At 49.3% G+C, this 15,270-nt stretch overlaps 1 protein-coding gene across 1 annotated transcript in view; it reads right to left on the minus strand.

The window, feature by feature from the left end:
- DNAAF5 (dynein axonemal assembly factor 5) overlaps positions 1 to 15,270 on the minus strand; it is a 47,552-nt gene that overhangs the window by 14,036 nt on the left and 18,246 nt on the right. The window contains exons 5-9 of the mRNA XM_041749209.1: positions 9,795 to 10,027; positions 8,558 to 8,770; positions 4,717 to 4,860; positions 3,036 to 3,204; positions 980 to 1,127 (exon numbers count right to left, since the gene is read on the minus strand). Coding sequence (XP_041605143.1) covers positions 980 to 1,127; positions 3,036 to 3,204; positions 4,717 to 4,860; positions 8,558 to 8,770; positions 9,795 to 10,027 — 907 coding nt within the window. The remainder of the gene's footprint in view (positions 1 to 979; positions 1,128 to 3,035; positions 3,205 to 4,716; positions 4,861 to 8,557; positions 8,771 to 9,794; positions 10,028 to 15,270) is intronic.

Below are 15,270 nucleotides of genomic sequence, written 5' to 3' on the forward strand. Positions count from 1 at the left end.
TTCTGTGGGAGAGGCAGCCCTGTCCGGGGGAGGGAGCCCCCCAAAATGGCACCTCCTCAAACCGAGGAGCCCATCTTGTGGCACTTTCATCAGGTATTAGTGAGGCCAAGGACCCAGGGCAGCTCTCTCAATGCCTATGCTCTGCCAACTCTGAGTAGGACCTGCAGGTGGCCAGTGGACAGGTTTTGGCAGAATAGGGTCAGCAATGTACCCCCAGTGCTCCCCATGCCTGGGGGCCATTCAGACCCCTGGAGAGGATGTGGGGAAGCACAGGCCCTGAGGCACCAGCTGACCTGTGTCCACACGCCCTTGGGGCTCATCCATGTGGACCTCTGCTGTCGGGAGGGCTCCCAGGGCTCACTTTGTCTCTTTTTATGGCCACTGTAGGCTTGAAGCCTTGTGCAGACGAGCATGAAACAGAATTCCTGCAATTTGATGGGCCGACAGAGCCCACAGCAAATGTCCTAGCATGTTAGTGACACAGCCCTGATGGACATGCTCCTTCTAAGGGGATGGGGTCCCTTCACGCCTCACTGCCCACTCCACCCCATGGCACCCAGCTCTGCCCTGCGACGGATTTAGGTCACTCCTGTCCTTCCCACCAGCATCTCTGCTCTCCGTCCCTCACTGCAGAGCTGCCACATTAGAGGTCTTTCAGTGTTTGCTGCCTCAAAGTTCTCATGGACAGAATCTTCTAACAGTGATTCAGTCCATTCTTTGTTAGGTTTGAAAGGTACCGAAAGACTATTAAAAGTGAGAACAGCTAATATATAAACCATTAATAGTTAATGTTCCCTGAAACCTCTTCATTCAATGGAATTTTAACGGCCACACGAAAATGACTTGACTTCGTGTCTGTCCGACTGGGCTCTCATTGCAGGGCTGTTTACCCAGGGAGAGCGGCTGGCGCCAGAGCCCGGGGTGACCCCAGCTCCTGTCTGAGAGGACCCCACAGAGGCCAGAGGCCAGGCAGACCTACCCCTGGGAGTCGATGGTCTGCTTTGCATTCAGCAGCACCCGTGACAGGCAAGAGAAGAGCCTCAGGCGCATCTGTGGGTCTCTGGCTGGCTGGAGGCAGCTCCTGAGGATGGGCATGAGGTGGGGCAGCACTTCTCCCAGCGCTGGGCCTGGAAAACACACACCCGGTTCCCACGGTTCCTTCTCGCAGACGGACAGCAGCCCACGGCTGCAGGGTCAGCACCTGTGCCGAAGGCGGGGGCCAGCACGCCCTGTCCCACCACCTTCCTTTCCGGATCATGGGTGTCACTATAAAACATTTAACCCCCAAATCATGCTTATCATTCAACATGGAAACTTCCTATTTCCTTATATTTTCCCAGATACTTAAAAAATTCAAGTCAAGCAATATTTTAAAGATCAACCAAAATAAATTATTCAGAACACGTAAGGTGTTTAATATTTGCCCCTACACTTGGCAGCCATCGCTCTTCCAGGCGCTGCTCGAGAGCACTGGCGCAGGTCCGCCTGTAGTACCAAGGGCCTCAGACATGAGGAATGATTTTCAGTACTGGAAATGCTCTGAGTCGTGATTGGAATAAACAGTCCCTGGGGTGTAGACACGCACTCTGATTGCACGGACACGGGTCATGGAGTGCCACTGTGGCCCCCCACTCCAGCCAGGCAGGCCCTCACAGCACTGTACAACTGATAGCGCCTCTCATAGCCACCCTGCTCACAACGTGCCTGTCCATTTGCAACAAGCCCAAAAACAAGCAAAGCAACTGGAGTCTTCTCAGATCCTCTGTCTCAAACTGGGCGTCAAAGCCACAAGATGGAAAAGCAAAGCCCTTTGTTGACCTGAGGCCAGGTGTAGGGTCTGGGGAAGAAAAAGAAACAAACTAGATGGGACGATATGGCCCAGGAGCAGGATACCTTCAGCACGACTGAGCACCGAATGTTTGCTCACACCCTCTGTGGTTTATTTTCCTTTGACATCGCACAGAAGGCCAATGTTCAGACAATTCTCACTGGAGGAGGAGGTGGGATCTTTCAGGAAAGATACCAATCTCCTGCTTACAAGCAAGAGGAGAAAGGAATCACTGAATGTCTTCCTGCCCCTCCTGTAAAAACACATCTAGCTTGTGCACATCACTGTCTCCCTTTTACCATGTGTGCACCAAAAATGCATTATTTCTAACATGTCAAGTCTGTTAAATGCTCTCTGTAAAAATGAGAAAAAAACTCCTCCAACCTGCAGGGTGTTTGTCAACACTAACGGTACAAAGAAACGGGTAGATGTGAGATCCAGCAGGAAGTACTTGAGGACTGGATAGACCAGTGTGCTCTGGGTGTGCCAGCACCATGCGGGTTGTGGGGCACTGGGAAAGGAACCTCTCCAGACCAAACAGGATACTTTCAAACAAAGAGTGTAAATACACAGTATTCACAATCTGAGAAAATACTTGGTTAACTGAAGGAGAAGTGCAGAGCAGCCATGCCACCCCCCATACTGCCCGCCCCTCCTGCACGTGGCCGACAACCCAGCTTTTCCTGATCAGCCTCAACGGTGTGCAGGCTTGCAGGTTCCAGTGCACTGGGAAGTGGCTTCTGGTGGCTTTCTAAATTAGGGACAGAAACTGCCCTTCCAGGTCTGAAAGTAATTTTTGTTGTTTTCAAGAATCATCTTTTAAAAAGAAGCTTTCCAGTGAAAGCTTCCCCAGGGCTGGTCCAAGAGGGATTTCCACAGGGCAGGGAGAAAGCATGGGTGGGAGGCCCACACAGAACACCCGTTGGCCATGCAGCACTAAGTTCAATGATGCTGAGGTGTATCTCAACACGGGCCACATGAGAGGCCATGACAAGGCCCAAATTTGAGGTTTAACATCAAACCCATACACCTGGCAGGCTTTGAGCAGCCATGTTACATAAAGTCTTCAAAAGTAATCTTCTTGGCATTTTTAAAGTTAACATTTTGGTTCTCAAACTGCTGGTTCCCATGGGCAGGAGAGATGAGTCACCCCACCTCAGCTGGCTTGTGGCCCCCTGGGTCCAGCCTGGGCGTGGTGGGAACTCACCTGCATGGGTGACTACCACGGTGAGCTGCAGCAGCTCCACGGAGTGGACAGTCCAGTCGTTCTGTGTTGCTGCCAGCCACTCCACAAGGGGGCCTATGTGCTCTCGGTAGAGGTCCTGCCTGCTGTTGACCTCTTGCACTGTGGCCAGCCCATCCATGGTCTCTTGAACCTGTAGGTGTGAGTTACAGGCTGGGGAAAGCCCTGCGGGGGGGGGGACCCATCCTCATCATCAGACAGCGAGACCCACTGAGGCATGTGAGCGGCTAGTGACCAGGCCAACCTCAAACACCCAATCGTTGAGGAAGCATGAAAGGAGGAGCCCCTGGAGTGCCTGCTGGGGCTAGGACTGTAGGTGCTCATCTAACCGCCACTATGCACATGGCGTCAGTGCTGTGTGCACAACAGGTAACAAAACAGACAGACGTGCATTTACGAGATTCAGCCACTGTGCCCCCATTCTGCACAAAGCCAGGGGCACGTAGGGAGAGCAAGCTTCCTGGCAGGCCGCTCCCTTCAGGGGTCCTCAGCTCCCACTGCGGAGTGGGAGAGCCGGGCGCCAGCCAACCCGATCTGTGAGGGAGCAGGGAGCAAGGTGGCAGCAGGGCACTGAACTGAGCAGACAAAAACTATGCTGGCCCAAGGTCACCCTGCAACTGGGCTTTCCAACTGAGACAACCACCCTCTGGGGGGGGAGCAGGAGACAGGTATGTAGCCACCTCCCAGCCTGCGTCCTGACAGCTGCCCAGCTTCCTTCCATTGTGTCCCATGCATGCACTGTTTGTGGCCCTGTGGTGATGAGCTGTCTGCTGATACGTGCTCTGTGGAACAGTGGCTTTTAAAGACAAAAATGTGGGGGGTAACTGGGTGGCTCAGATGGTTGACTATCTGCCTTCAGCTCAGGTAATGATACCAGGGTCCTGGGATTGAGTCCTGCATTGGGCTCCCTGCTCAGTGGGGAGTCTGCTTCTCCCTCCCCCTCTGCCCCTCCTCCCCAACTCATGCTCTCTGTCTCAAATGAATAAAAATCTTTATAAAAACAACAACAAACAAAACAAAGTTGAGAGGCCCAGGAAAGGAGAGGGAGGGCAGAGGGCGTCCTTGATATGGGGCCCAGGTTCTATGAAGTGCCCAGGCACCTCTCCATCAGGCACATCATCCCCAGACAGAGATGTGCCCATGGGGGTGGAGAGAGGACCAGGGGGAGAACCACATTGTTCTGGAGATGGTCCCTGAGGCCCAAGGGGAACTGGACATCAGAAGAATTTTCAAAGCTTAGACCCAGAGCTGAGAAAACAGAAATAATGTTATAAAGCTGGCCTGTGATGAGATGGGAGAATATGACACTATCTTCTCTATAGGCTGTCAGTCACAGGCTGGAGCTGAGGACGGGCTCCTGTCCTGCTTGTCCATAGCTGTTGTCCCTCTGAGACATGACAATAAACGGGCAGCTGCAGGTTCTCTAGAATCCTTTACCCCCTGAGGGCCACCGCATGAGCGACTCATCCCAAATGTCCCACATGGTCCTCCACTGTGCTAGTCAGCTGAGTCAGGGGAGCCTGAGTCTTCAGTTTCCACAGCAGGAGGACTTCTGGATGGTGGTTCCATTTGGTCAGATGAGCACCTTCCCAGGCATGAGCTCCATCACCCACACAGCTAAGTGGGGGTTTCCCTGTAGCCTTACCTTGTCACTGAGGCCTGTGGCTCCAGAGAGCGCCATGATGGTCACCAGCACTTCCATGAGCTGCAAGCTGCATCCTCTGCAGTCTTCCTGGCACACGGAAACCAAAGTCTGCACGCAGAGCAGCAGGTGCTCCCCATGAAGCAGCTATGAAGGAAAAAGGGAGTACTGTGAGCCAGCCCTCCCCCCACCCACCTGTCCCTTACCACACCTCCCAGGGTCCCCCTTACTACACTCCTCACTCCCCACCCTCTGCCCTCTGCACTAGCCCCCAGCTCCTGCCCCCCTCCCAGGGCCCCCCTTACTACACCACCCCTTGCACTTGCTCTCCCCACCTCCTGCCTCCCCCACCCCACAGCCCACACTGACAGGACACAGCACACTAGTGCCATGGATCAGAAAGCATGGACCACAGGAATGCCTTCTATCATGGGAAAACTTTCAGTTTTCTTTTCCAGGGAAAACAACATAGCCCAAGAAAGAACTGCTTAGCAGTCTCTCAGTTAATGTTTAAAGCAGGTCTTATGCATGAGCCACACATCCCATAAAATTCACAAGGGAAACAGGGCATCTTGGATCCACATGCAAACACCCATCCCTCCCAACCTGCCCCCAAGGGTAATAGACAAGGTGGAGGACGGTGGACAGGATGGGCGTGCCAGAGCCCGTGGCTGCAGAGGCTGGGTGGGGGCATGCGGGGGCTCATTCTGCTCTTTTCTCTACTGCTGACCATTTCTGAGTCTTTCTGTAATAATAAGTTTTAATAAAAGTTAATAAAAGTTCTGCGGTTCAGAACATGCCTCCTGATGGATGGGGGTGACACGGCGGGTGCCTCAGCCAGGTCTACTCAGCCGCTCGTCTCCCAGACCTCAGCTTCATCAACCGTGGAGCAGAACTCCTTAATGCCCGTGCCCCACCCCGTGCTTCTCATACGTCCCTCCATGTGTGCCTCACGCATGTTTCACAAAGGACAGAGAGGATGGGACAGGAGCACGACGCAGAGGGCAGGAGGTGTGCACTCAGGCGGTTTCACTAATAGGAACAAGTCCAAAGGCAATTCTGGAGGAGTTCTGGGCTCATGCACAAATGATATAAATCATGAGAGTTCAAACAAAGAATTCACGCTGGATCACGGAGGAGTGTGGTCCACGCTTGCCTGGCTGCTCACGTGCAGCAACCCTGGGAAGCCAGACTAGTGTTTAATTCACATTCTCACTTGTTCCATGCCCCGATCTCTTTTAGGCCTAGGTGGGCAGTCACCAAGTGTCTGAGGACATGGTTTCAGCTAATCTCCAGAACGGCCTAGAGTTAACCACTGACAGAGCGTCACTCTCAGCTCCTGAGATGCATGCCAACATCAGCTCAGGGTGGCTGTCTTGGGGTGCACTGGACCTTGCAAGGAGCTGCGTGCTTTTCTACATGTGCCCCTCTGTAGGAAGTGTGGCACCATCTCTGGGAATCTTGGCCTTGGCATTCGCAGATTTGTTTATATCAAAGCAGAGAACATTCCCCTCCCCTCCACCTGCACCTCAAGAGGGAGACCAAGGCACAGCGGAGGCGAGTTTCCAAAATGACATCTTAGCTCCTGCTCCTGAAAGTGTCACCTGAGGTTGTCGAAACTTTATGGCAGAAAGTACTAGAGGCTGACATTTCTACGGTGACCATGCCCCTGCACTCATCGTGGTTTGTGTTTGTTCAACAGGAATAAATGAGTTACCTTTACGGTATCAAACAATTTCCTCAGCTCAGTTACATGTCACAAAACAAACATTTCAAAGGAAAGGATCGGATTCCCTCAGCTTAGCCCCAGGTGCGGCGCTGGCCAGACACACACCTGGGGAGGCACCTGCCACTACCAGGCCCTGCAGCAGCCAGCATGCACCCTCAGGGAACCTCTTGTCTGGTTGATGCTGGAGTTTCTACCCTTCAGTTTTTTCTCAAAAGATGTCAGCAGCTGGTCCTCCCAGCTCCTGGGGAATGATGGCAGGAAGCTCATGCTGTTTCCTTCCTGCTGCAGGGGAAAAAGGGCTGCATCTGGCACCTTTGCCTAAACTTGAGTGTTCATCCCCTTTGCTGAATGTCTGAGTCTGTGAGGAAATGGGCATCTCCGGTTTTCCCTATGGCTGGTTCCTTGGCCTGAGCCTGGAACACATCTGATGAGACACTAAGCATGATCATGCTGTTTAAAACACCACTACAGGAGCACTTGGTGGCTCCGTCAGTTGAGAGACCAACTTGATTTCAGCTCAAGTCATGATCTCAGGGTCGTGAGATCAAGCCCCACAACAGGCTCTACACTGGGTGTGGAGCCTACAGAAAACAAAAAAACACAAAACAACATCAATGCAGAAATTCATCTTCAAAGAACCTCTGGAAGATGAAGAGCCAAATACATTATCTGAACTTCATGGATTAAGGGATTAAATTTTTCTGTAGGGGTGCCTGGGTAGCTCAGTGGGTAAAGTGTCTACCTTTGGCTCAGGTCATGATCCCAGGGTCCTGGGGTGGGGTCAAGTCCTGCCCAGGTTGGGCTCCTTGTTCAGCAGGAAACCTGCTTCTCCATTCTCCATCTCCTCCCCACTCATGTGCTCTGTTGCTATCTCTGTCTCTCTCTCAAATAAATAAAACCTTAAAAAAATAGATTTTTCTATACATGACGCTAAAATATGAAATATTTTCTTTCCCATAAATTTTGTAGATCTCTATTTAAACACGTGCACAAAATTTCAAATTTAGCGTTTCAGGAAACAGAGAGCTGGGTCACAAATCTATGTAGAGGAATCAGAATCATTACCAGACCACCCTGAGTAAAAATGCAGAATTCATGTGGGTTTGACAATTATGTTAAAAACAGGTTTCGGAAAAGGTGAACCATGTCGAAAGCACCGGGGTCAGGGAGAATGGCTCATCAACACTCCCCTCTGAGACCTCAGCCCCACCTCCCACCTGCCGCGTCTCATGCTGCCTTGCGAGAAGATTCACAGCTGTGATGGGACCACCTTGTCACCTGATGCCGGAGAAGGATCAACCGAGCCCAAGTAGGATGCGTCCCAGCACCCGTCCGTCCCAGCACCCGTCCGTGTCTGAAGACATAGCTGGTCCCCCACCCCTGCCTGGGCCAGCCCCAAGTGGTGTCCCCAGGCCTGCGCCACAGGGGACAATCAGGGGGCACAGACCCCCGTTCCCTACAGAGGAGCAGGAGGGCAACGCCTAGTGACTGTCACAGCCAAACAAAAACAAAGTCCTTATCTTTTTCTCAATTGCACCCAATTATAAATTGTTCCAAATGATTAAGCCTAGCTACCCAAACTGCTTCGATGTAGAATAAAGCCAGTATGTAGTAACTGTGTGCAGAATCCCACACCCATTTCCCAGCCATCTGCTTGCTTGTTCCGAGCACGTGATGACAATGCTGAGGTACACAAGTAAATAGCCAGTTCGTGGTGATAGGCTGAGGACCAAGAGCAGGGGTGGGAAGGGACGCTGGGGCCCGATAGCCCATCCCTCGCCCTATCCCACACTGTCCTGCATGGTAGCCACTGGACACATGGAAGGTGGCTGGCATGAAGCAGGACCTGCATTTTCCATGTGTTTAGTTTTAACATGAATGACCGCTGACTGGACAGAGTAGAAGGAGGCAGCAAGCAGGCAGGTCCCCAGACAAGATGGTGTCAGTGGTGGTACCCTGGCCGTGGGCCTTGTGCAGGCCCAACCCCTGTCCTATCTACTAATAATGATCAACAGGTATGTACTGACAGCCTCAGGCAGGGGGCGCCACCCACCTTCCCTGTGTAGAGGGTCAACCTCATGATGCACTGTGCCTGCCTCCCCTCCCACAGCTTACATTTTCAGATCCTTGACAGACATGGGGCTGGGCCAGCTCCGTGGCGATGACCTTCAAGTGTGGCTGGAGGGCCTCCCTAGGGCAGCCTCGGATGATAGAAGCAAGAACCAGGAGGCAGGCGGGGGAGGGTGACTTCTTCAGCGCAGACAAGATCAGCTTCAGAAACACTTCTGGGCTGACGAACACTCCAACCAGCTCTGCAGATCTGATGCACTGTGAAAGAAGGCAAGAGGCTGACGGGATGCCCCGGGCACTTGTGCATCTGCCTGTGGGGCTTCCAGCCCACCACAGCCAGCCTTGTGTGTGTGCAACAGGAAGTCCCCCTGGCCCTTAGCTTCTGCAGGGTTCTGATTCCCAGGAGGGCCAAGTCCTGGCAGGGCTTCATGCCCCTCAAGTGCTGCCAGTGACCTAGGCTTGTTATGAACAAATGGCTACATGCTGGCAGTGCCATACTGTGTGCACCACTCTGCATCATAACAGCGGGCCTCAGGGCATTAGGATGACTGAAAAAAGCCAATTCTAAAGGATACATAGTGCATGACTCCATTTATATAACATCCCCCAGTGACATAATACAGGGATATCCCCCACTGTGCCAGGCTGCTGTCATGGGCCCCATGACATGTCCTCTGGGCAGGAGTGAGCATGCCCATGCGCATCCAGAGTGAGGTCCAATGGCCTGTTGCTCAGTAAAGGTGCCCACCAGCTGAGCTCATGGGGCAGACAGGACAAGGAAGCAAACCCCGCTGAGGCTCACCTGCTTCTACCTATGCACGTGATGATGCTAACAGCTAGCCAAGTGGTGGGTGGCAGTGAGAACCAGCCACCACCAAGCAAGAAGATGCTGGTTGTCACATGCTGGGCCAAGAGTCTGTGGGCATGCGAGGGCCACCAGAGCCAGGGAGGTGCCCTGCCTGCCCAAGTGAGACTCGCAGGGACAAGTGTGTCAAAGGTAAGGCTGACAGGCTTGTGCAATCCACCTGTACAGAGCCATCGCTTGCTATTGTTGAGAGAAAACAGATCTGGGTTGACGGGCCCATGAGTAGGGGTGGCAGAGGGTGGGGAGGATGCCAAGACCCAAGGGGATCTCAGGGAGACGTGAACATTATCTTAGCTGTGGTGGCAGTTCTATGGCGGCTCACATTGATCAAAACCAGCAGACAATGACCTCACATAGGTGAACATTATACCTTATAAGCTACAGCTCAACAAACGTGACCAGTAAAAGGCAACTCACATTGCTGACCACAGCCCTGTCCTCATCAGCACATGCCCGCTGCAGGGTTCTGAGGATAACCTCCAGGTGCTGCGTGATGTGGTCTTCGGCATGGAACATCAGCACTGCCAGCAGCTGTGCGGCCTTCACCCTGGTTCCTACCACCCAGTCGGTGATGTCATGACAGATGGCAGGAAGGATCTTGGAGAGGTTTCTGAAGACAAGCTCCCGACAGCCCAACACAGGGCGATTCTCTGGTGGTAGAAAGAATAAGACAGGAAGTTCACAAATAAAACCTCCGTGAATCCTGGGAAAGCTGATTCATCATGTGTCCCTGGTTTAAGGGACACTTACATGTTTCATTTTGAAATCTTAAAAATGTAAACCACCTCTGAGAGCAGAAATGAAGCCACATTGTTCTAATTTAGCTTCAAATTTTCGTACAGACTGAGGCATAAGTGACACACAATAGAATACACTAAGTGCCTAATCTGATAAGTTTTGACACATGGACACACCTGTAAACCACCACTGTAATCAGGATGCAGATGCACCCAATGCCCAAAGCCTCCTGTGCCCCTGTAGCACTCCCAGGGCTCTCTGCCTGCCCAGGCAACTGCGATCTGCTTCCTGTCACTACAGACGGACCCTCTCTGGGCAGAGTTGTGTGGTTCACACTTCGGTTTGCCCAGCTCCCTTCTCCCCACAATGATCCCAGGGTCAATCGTGTGTCAGCATGCCTTCCTAGGCTGGGCTGTTGCCAAAGAATCTGAGACAAGTACCACATGTAAGTCTATATGGATACCGTGGCTGCTCCCGCAGGTGAGTACCTGTGGCTGTGTCCACTGGGTTCCACGGAAGGTGGCATTTGATTGAAGGAACTGCCAAGCGGTTTTCCCAAGGGGGCTGTACTGTCATGTCCCCACACCTGGGCAGGGACTTCAGCTCCTCCGTGTCCTCACCTGTGCTTGAGTGGCCATTCCTCAGTGAAAGCCACTGACAGGATATGTGGTGCTTGCTGTGGCTTCATGCTCACTTTCTAATGACATGGAGCAGCTTCTCATGTGCTTATTTATATCTTTGTTGGCGATGTGCCCTAAAAAATCTTTCTGCCCACTAAGAAATCATATTGTTTTTGAAGTTTATTTTTAGTGATCAATGTTGAAAGACATCCTTTCTCCAGTGAACTGTCATGGAACCTATCTGAGATCAGCTGTCCACATATGTAGGCATCTATTCTGAATGCTTGACCTCCCTCCCACTCTCTGTCTGTATGCTGACCCCACACAGTCTGGAGTACTATGTTCTTGCTCTGTAGATTCTCTCAAAAAGGAAGTGTTAGCTTTTCAACTTTGCTCTTCATTGTCAAAGTTCTGGATGCCCTAGGTCTCTGCATTTCCATATATTTTAGAATGTTTGTCACTTTCTACAAAAAAGGCTTCAAAGATTTTGATTAAAGGCTTGATTTTAAAAATTCAAACTCTAGGGGTGCCTGGGTGGCTCAGTCAGCTGGGCATCTGCCTTTGCCTTGGGTTGTGATCTCAGGGTCCTGGGATCAAGCCCTGAGTTGGGCTCCCTGCTCAGCAGGGAGCCTGCTTCTCCCTCTCCCTGCTGCTCCCCAATTGTGCTTGTCAAATAACTAAAATTCAAAACTCTGTTCTCATACTATTCCAAAAATAGAAATGGAAAGAAAACTTCCAAATTCATTCTATGAGGCCAGTATTAACCTGATACCAAAACCAGAGAAAGACTCCACACAAAAAAGAGAACTACAGGCTAATATCCCTGATGAACATGGATACAAAAATCTTCAACAAAATACTAGCAAACTGAATCCAATAATATTTAAAAAACTCATGGGACCCCTGGGTGGCTTGGTTGGTTAAGCATATGGTTCTTCATTTTGACTCAGGTCATGATCTCAGGGTCATAAGATTAAGTCCCATGTTGGTCTCTACACTAGACATAGAACCTGCTTAAGATTTTCCTTCTTTCTCCCTCAGTCCCTCCCCTTGCTCCCCTCATGCTGCTTGCTGTTCTCTAAAAAAAACAAAACAAATAACAACAAACCTCATTCACCATGATGAAGTAGGACTTCTTCCTGGGCTGCAAGGGTGGTTCAATATTTGCAAATCAATCAACATGATACATCACATTAATAAAAGAAAGGATAAGGACCATATGATCCTCTCAACAGACGCAGAAAAAACATCTGACAAAGTACAACATCCATTCACGGTAAAAACCCTCAACAAAGTAGGGTTAGAGGGAACATAACAGCAACATAATAAAGGCCATCTATGAAAACCCCGCCACTAACACAGTCAATGGGGGAAAACTGAGAGCTTTTCCTCTAAGATCAGGAGCAAGACAAGGATTCCATCAGGAGCAAGACAAGGATTCCAACTCTCACCACTTTTATTCAACATGGTACTGGAAGTCCTGGCCACAGCAATCAGACAAGAAAAAGAAATAAAAGGCATTCAAATTGTAAGGAAGAAGTAAAGCTTTCACTATTTGCAGGTGACATGATACTCTATGTAGAAAACCTGAAAGACGACCAAAAAACTACTATAACTGATACATGAATTCAGTAAAGTCACAGAATACAAAACCGATGTACAGAAACCTGTTGCATACACTAATAATGAAACAGCAGAAACTAAAATGTAACCTTCGGAATGGGAGAAGATATTCACAAATCACATCTCTGACTATGAGTTACTATCCAAAATATATAAAGAACTGATAAAACTCAAGATCCTGAACCCAAATAATCCAATTAAAAAATGGGCAGAAGACATAGAGGTAGTCAATAGACACTTGAAAAGATGCTCATCATCACTCATTATCAAGGAAATGCCAACTGAAACCACGATGAGATTATCACTTCACATCTGTTAGAATGGCTAGCATCAAGAAGAGAAACAACAGGCATCAGCAAGGATGCAGAGAAAGGGGAACCCTCTTACACTGTTGGTGGGGATGCAAACTGGTGCAGCCACTCTGGAAACAGTATGGAAGTTCCTCAAAAATTAAAATAGAGCTATCCAGCATTTACCAAAAGACCCTACAAAAATAATAATTCAATGGGAGACACACACACCCATATTTATAGCAGCATTATTTACAATAGCCAAATTATGGAAGCACCCAAGGTGTCCACCAACTGGTTAATGGATACAGAAGATGTAATGTATGCATATACATACACACTAGAATATTACTCAGCGATAAAGAATGAAATATTGCCATTTACAATGACACGAATAGAACTAGAGGTTATCATGTGAAGTGAAATAAGTCAGAGAAAGACAAATACCACGTGATTTCACTCAGATGTGGAATTTAAGAAACAAAACAAATAAGCAAAGGGAGAAAAAAAGAAACAAACAAGAAACCGACTCTTAACTCTAGAGAACAAAGTGATGGTGACCAGAAGGGAGGTGGGAGGGGGATGGGTGACATATTAGATGGGGATGAAGGACTGCACCTGTTGTGATGAGCACTGGGTGATGTATAAAGTGTTGAGTCACCCTATTGTACACCTGAATCTAATATAACACTGTATGTTAATTCACTGCAATTAAAATAGAAACTTAAGAATTCTTAATAAAAAAATCTAGGGATAGAAATGAAATCATGAGAGGTCAGAGTTTAAAGGTATGTTTTAGCAAAAGCAACAGTTTATACCACAAGATCTAATTTTCAGTTTTTTTCCTGTTACTTTTCTACTTTTATGCTATATTAGAAAATTAGTTCCAATGATTCTATGTTGGCTGTTTAAGTGAGCTTGTTATAATTTTGCCAAAAGCAAACAAATAATACTTTTCTTCCTGATAATGTATCTACTGTGGAAAGTCTGTCAGATGAGAGGACATGACACAGGGCAGCTGGTGACAGTAGGGCCTATGAGCTATTTTCAAAGAAACACACGGCCTTACTATATCTGTGTTCTGAGGCCTAGAGGCCTATTTTCCTGTACTATCTAATGGAGCAGAAATGACAATATTCTTTTAAACCTGGAGTCGGCAAACTATGGCCCAGAAGCCACATCGGGCTGCTGCCTGTTTCTGCGAATCAAGTGACAATGCCTGCTCATTTACTGTTGTCCAGGGCTGTGGAACAGCTCTGACACACACTGTGGTCTCCTAAACTTGATACACTGACTACCCCCACCCCATGATAGGCTCCAGAGTTGCACTTTCCAGCATGGTAGCTGCTAGCTACACGACTAAAGTTCATTGAGCTTAAATCAATCACAATCCAGTTTCTTGGTCCCAATAAGCACATTTCAAGTGCTCAGTAGCCACACATGGCCCAGTGGCACTGTCCTGAAGGCAGAGAGCATTCCCATCACTGGTGCCTTTCAATGCTGCACCAGAAGAATTCTTGGGAATCCAGGGTATGATTTTAAGTAGCTAACAGAACAGAGCATTATAATTTATGAACTCGAGTGTTTCCAATTTCTCAGTATTATAATTAACACTATGATGATCATCTTTGTGTCTAAGTCTGTTTGTATATTTCTGATAACTTAACTTGGACAAATCCTAAAAATGGTCAGAGGCAGAGGCCGTGCTTGGGTGTCCTGAAATGCAGGAAGCCGGCACCATCTACCTCTATCTACTTGCACACCTCTACCTCCACATGCTTATTTGCACACAAGAGGATATGAACTCAGCACTACTTAAAATATTTTTTACTTTCCAAAATATGTAATGTAAAAACAAAGTTAAAAAACAACCAACCAAGTAGTTCCAAAAGAATAAAGAGCTAGGCTGCCCAGGGACCCCACCCTGCCTGTGGTTCCATGACTGCTCCCCACCAACAAGGTGCCGGGGAGATAGCCTGGGGATGTAGACAGGTACACCGCTTCTGCCACTCACACCCAGAAATGACACACACCTTGGTGCCCCGCTGCTCCTGTCACTCTCCCCGTGGCACATGTGGGGCAGCTCTGGTGGCGGCAGATCTTCCCGGTACACAGGGTGTCCACAGCAGCAGGGACACAGGCGGCTTCCACAGTGAGCATCTACAGCTATGACCCTTGCACTCATGAGCCGCAGCAGCCATTCCTAATCCCAGGAGAGCTTCTGGCAAGGGGATAACAGGTGTTTCCGTTTTTACATTTTGGTCAAGGCTATGCTTGACACAGATGGGGACAGTGAATACCAGGCTGATTCAACTGCTCAGTTCCTAAGGCAAATTCAAACAACTGGTACCTAGGAGTTTTCAAAGCAGTAATCTTCAAAATCATCAGTTTGAGAGAAGTAAATCTTCTTGCTCCCTCTGAGTATGTGTGTATCCCAACACAGCTTCCTTGTGAATACATGAACAAAGTAAACAGAACATGAGGTATAAACGGATAAGGATCTTACTGGTATCCAGAAACAAATTTAGATACATGAGGAAAGATGGCTTACAATGACGGGGTACATCAGGTGGCCAAGCATGGAGATTCATGCCCCAAGATAGGCCCCAGGTAAGAGGCAGC

This window comes from Vulpes lagopus, chromosome 3 (assembly GCF_018345385.1).
Source record: "Vulpes lagopus strain Blue_001 chromosome 3, ASM1834538v1, whole genome shotgun sequence".
Lineage (NCBI taxonomy): Eukaryota > Metazoa > Chordata > Mammalia > Carnivora > Canidae > Vulpes > Vulpes lagopus.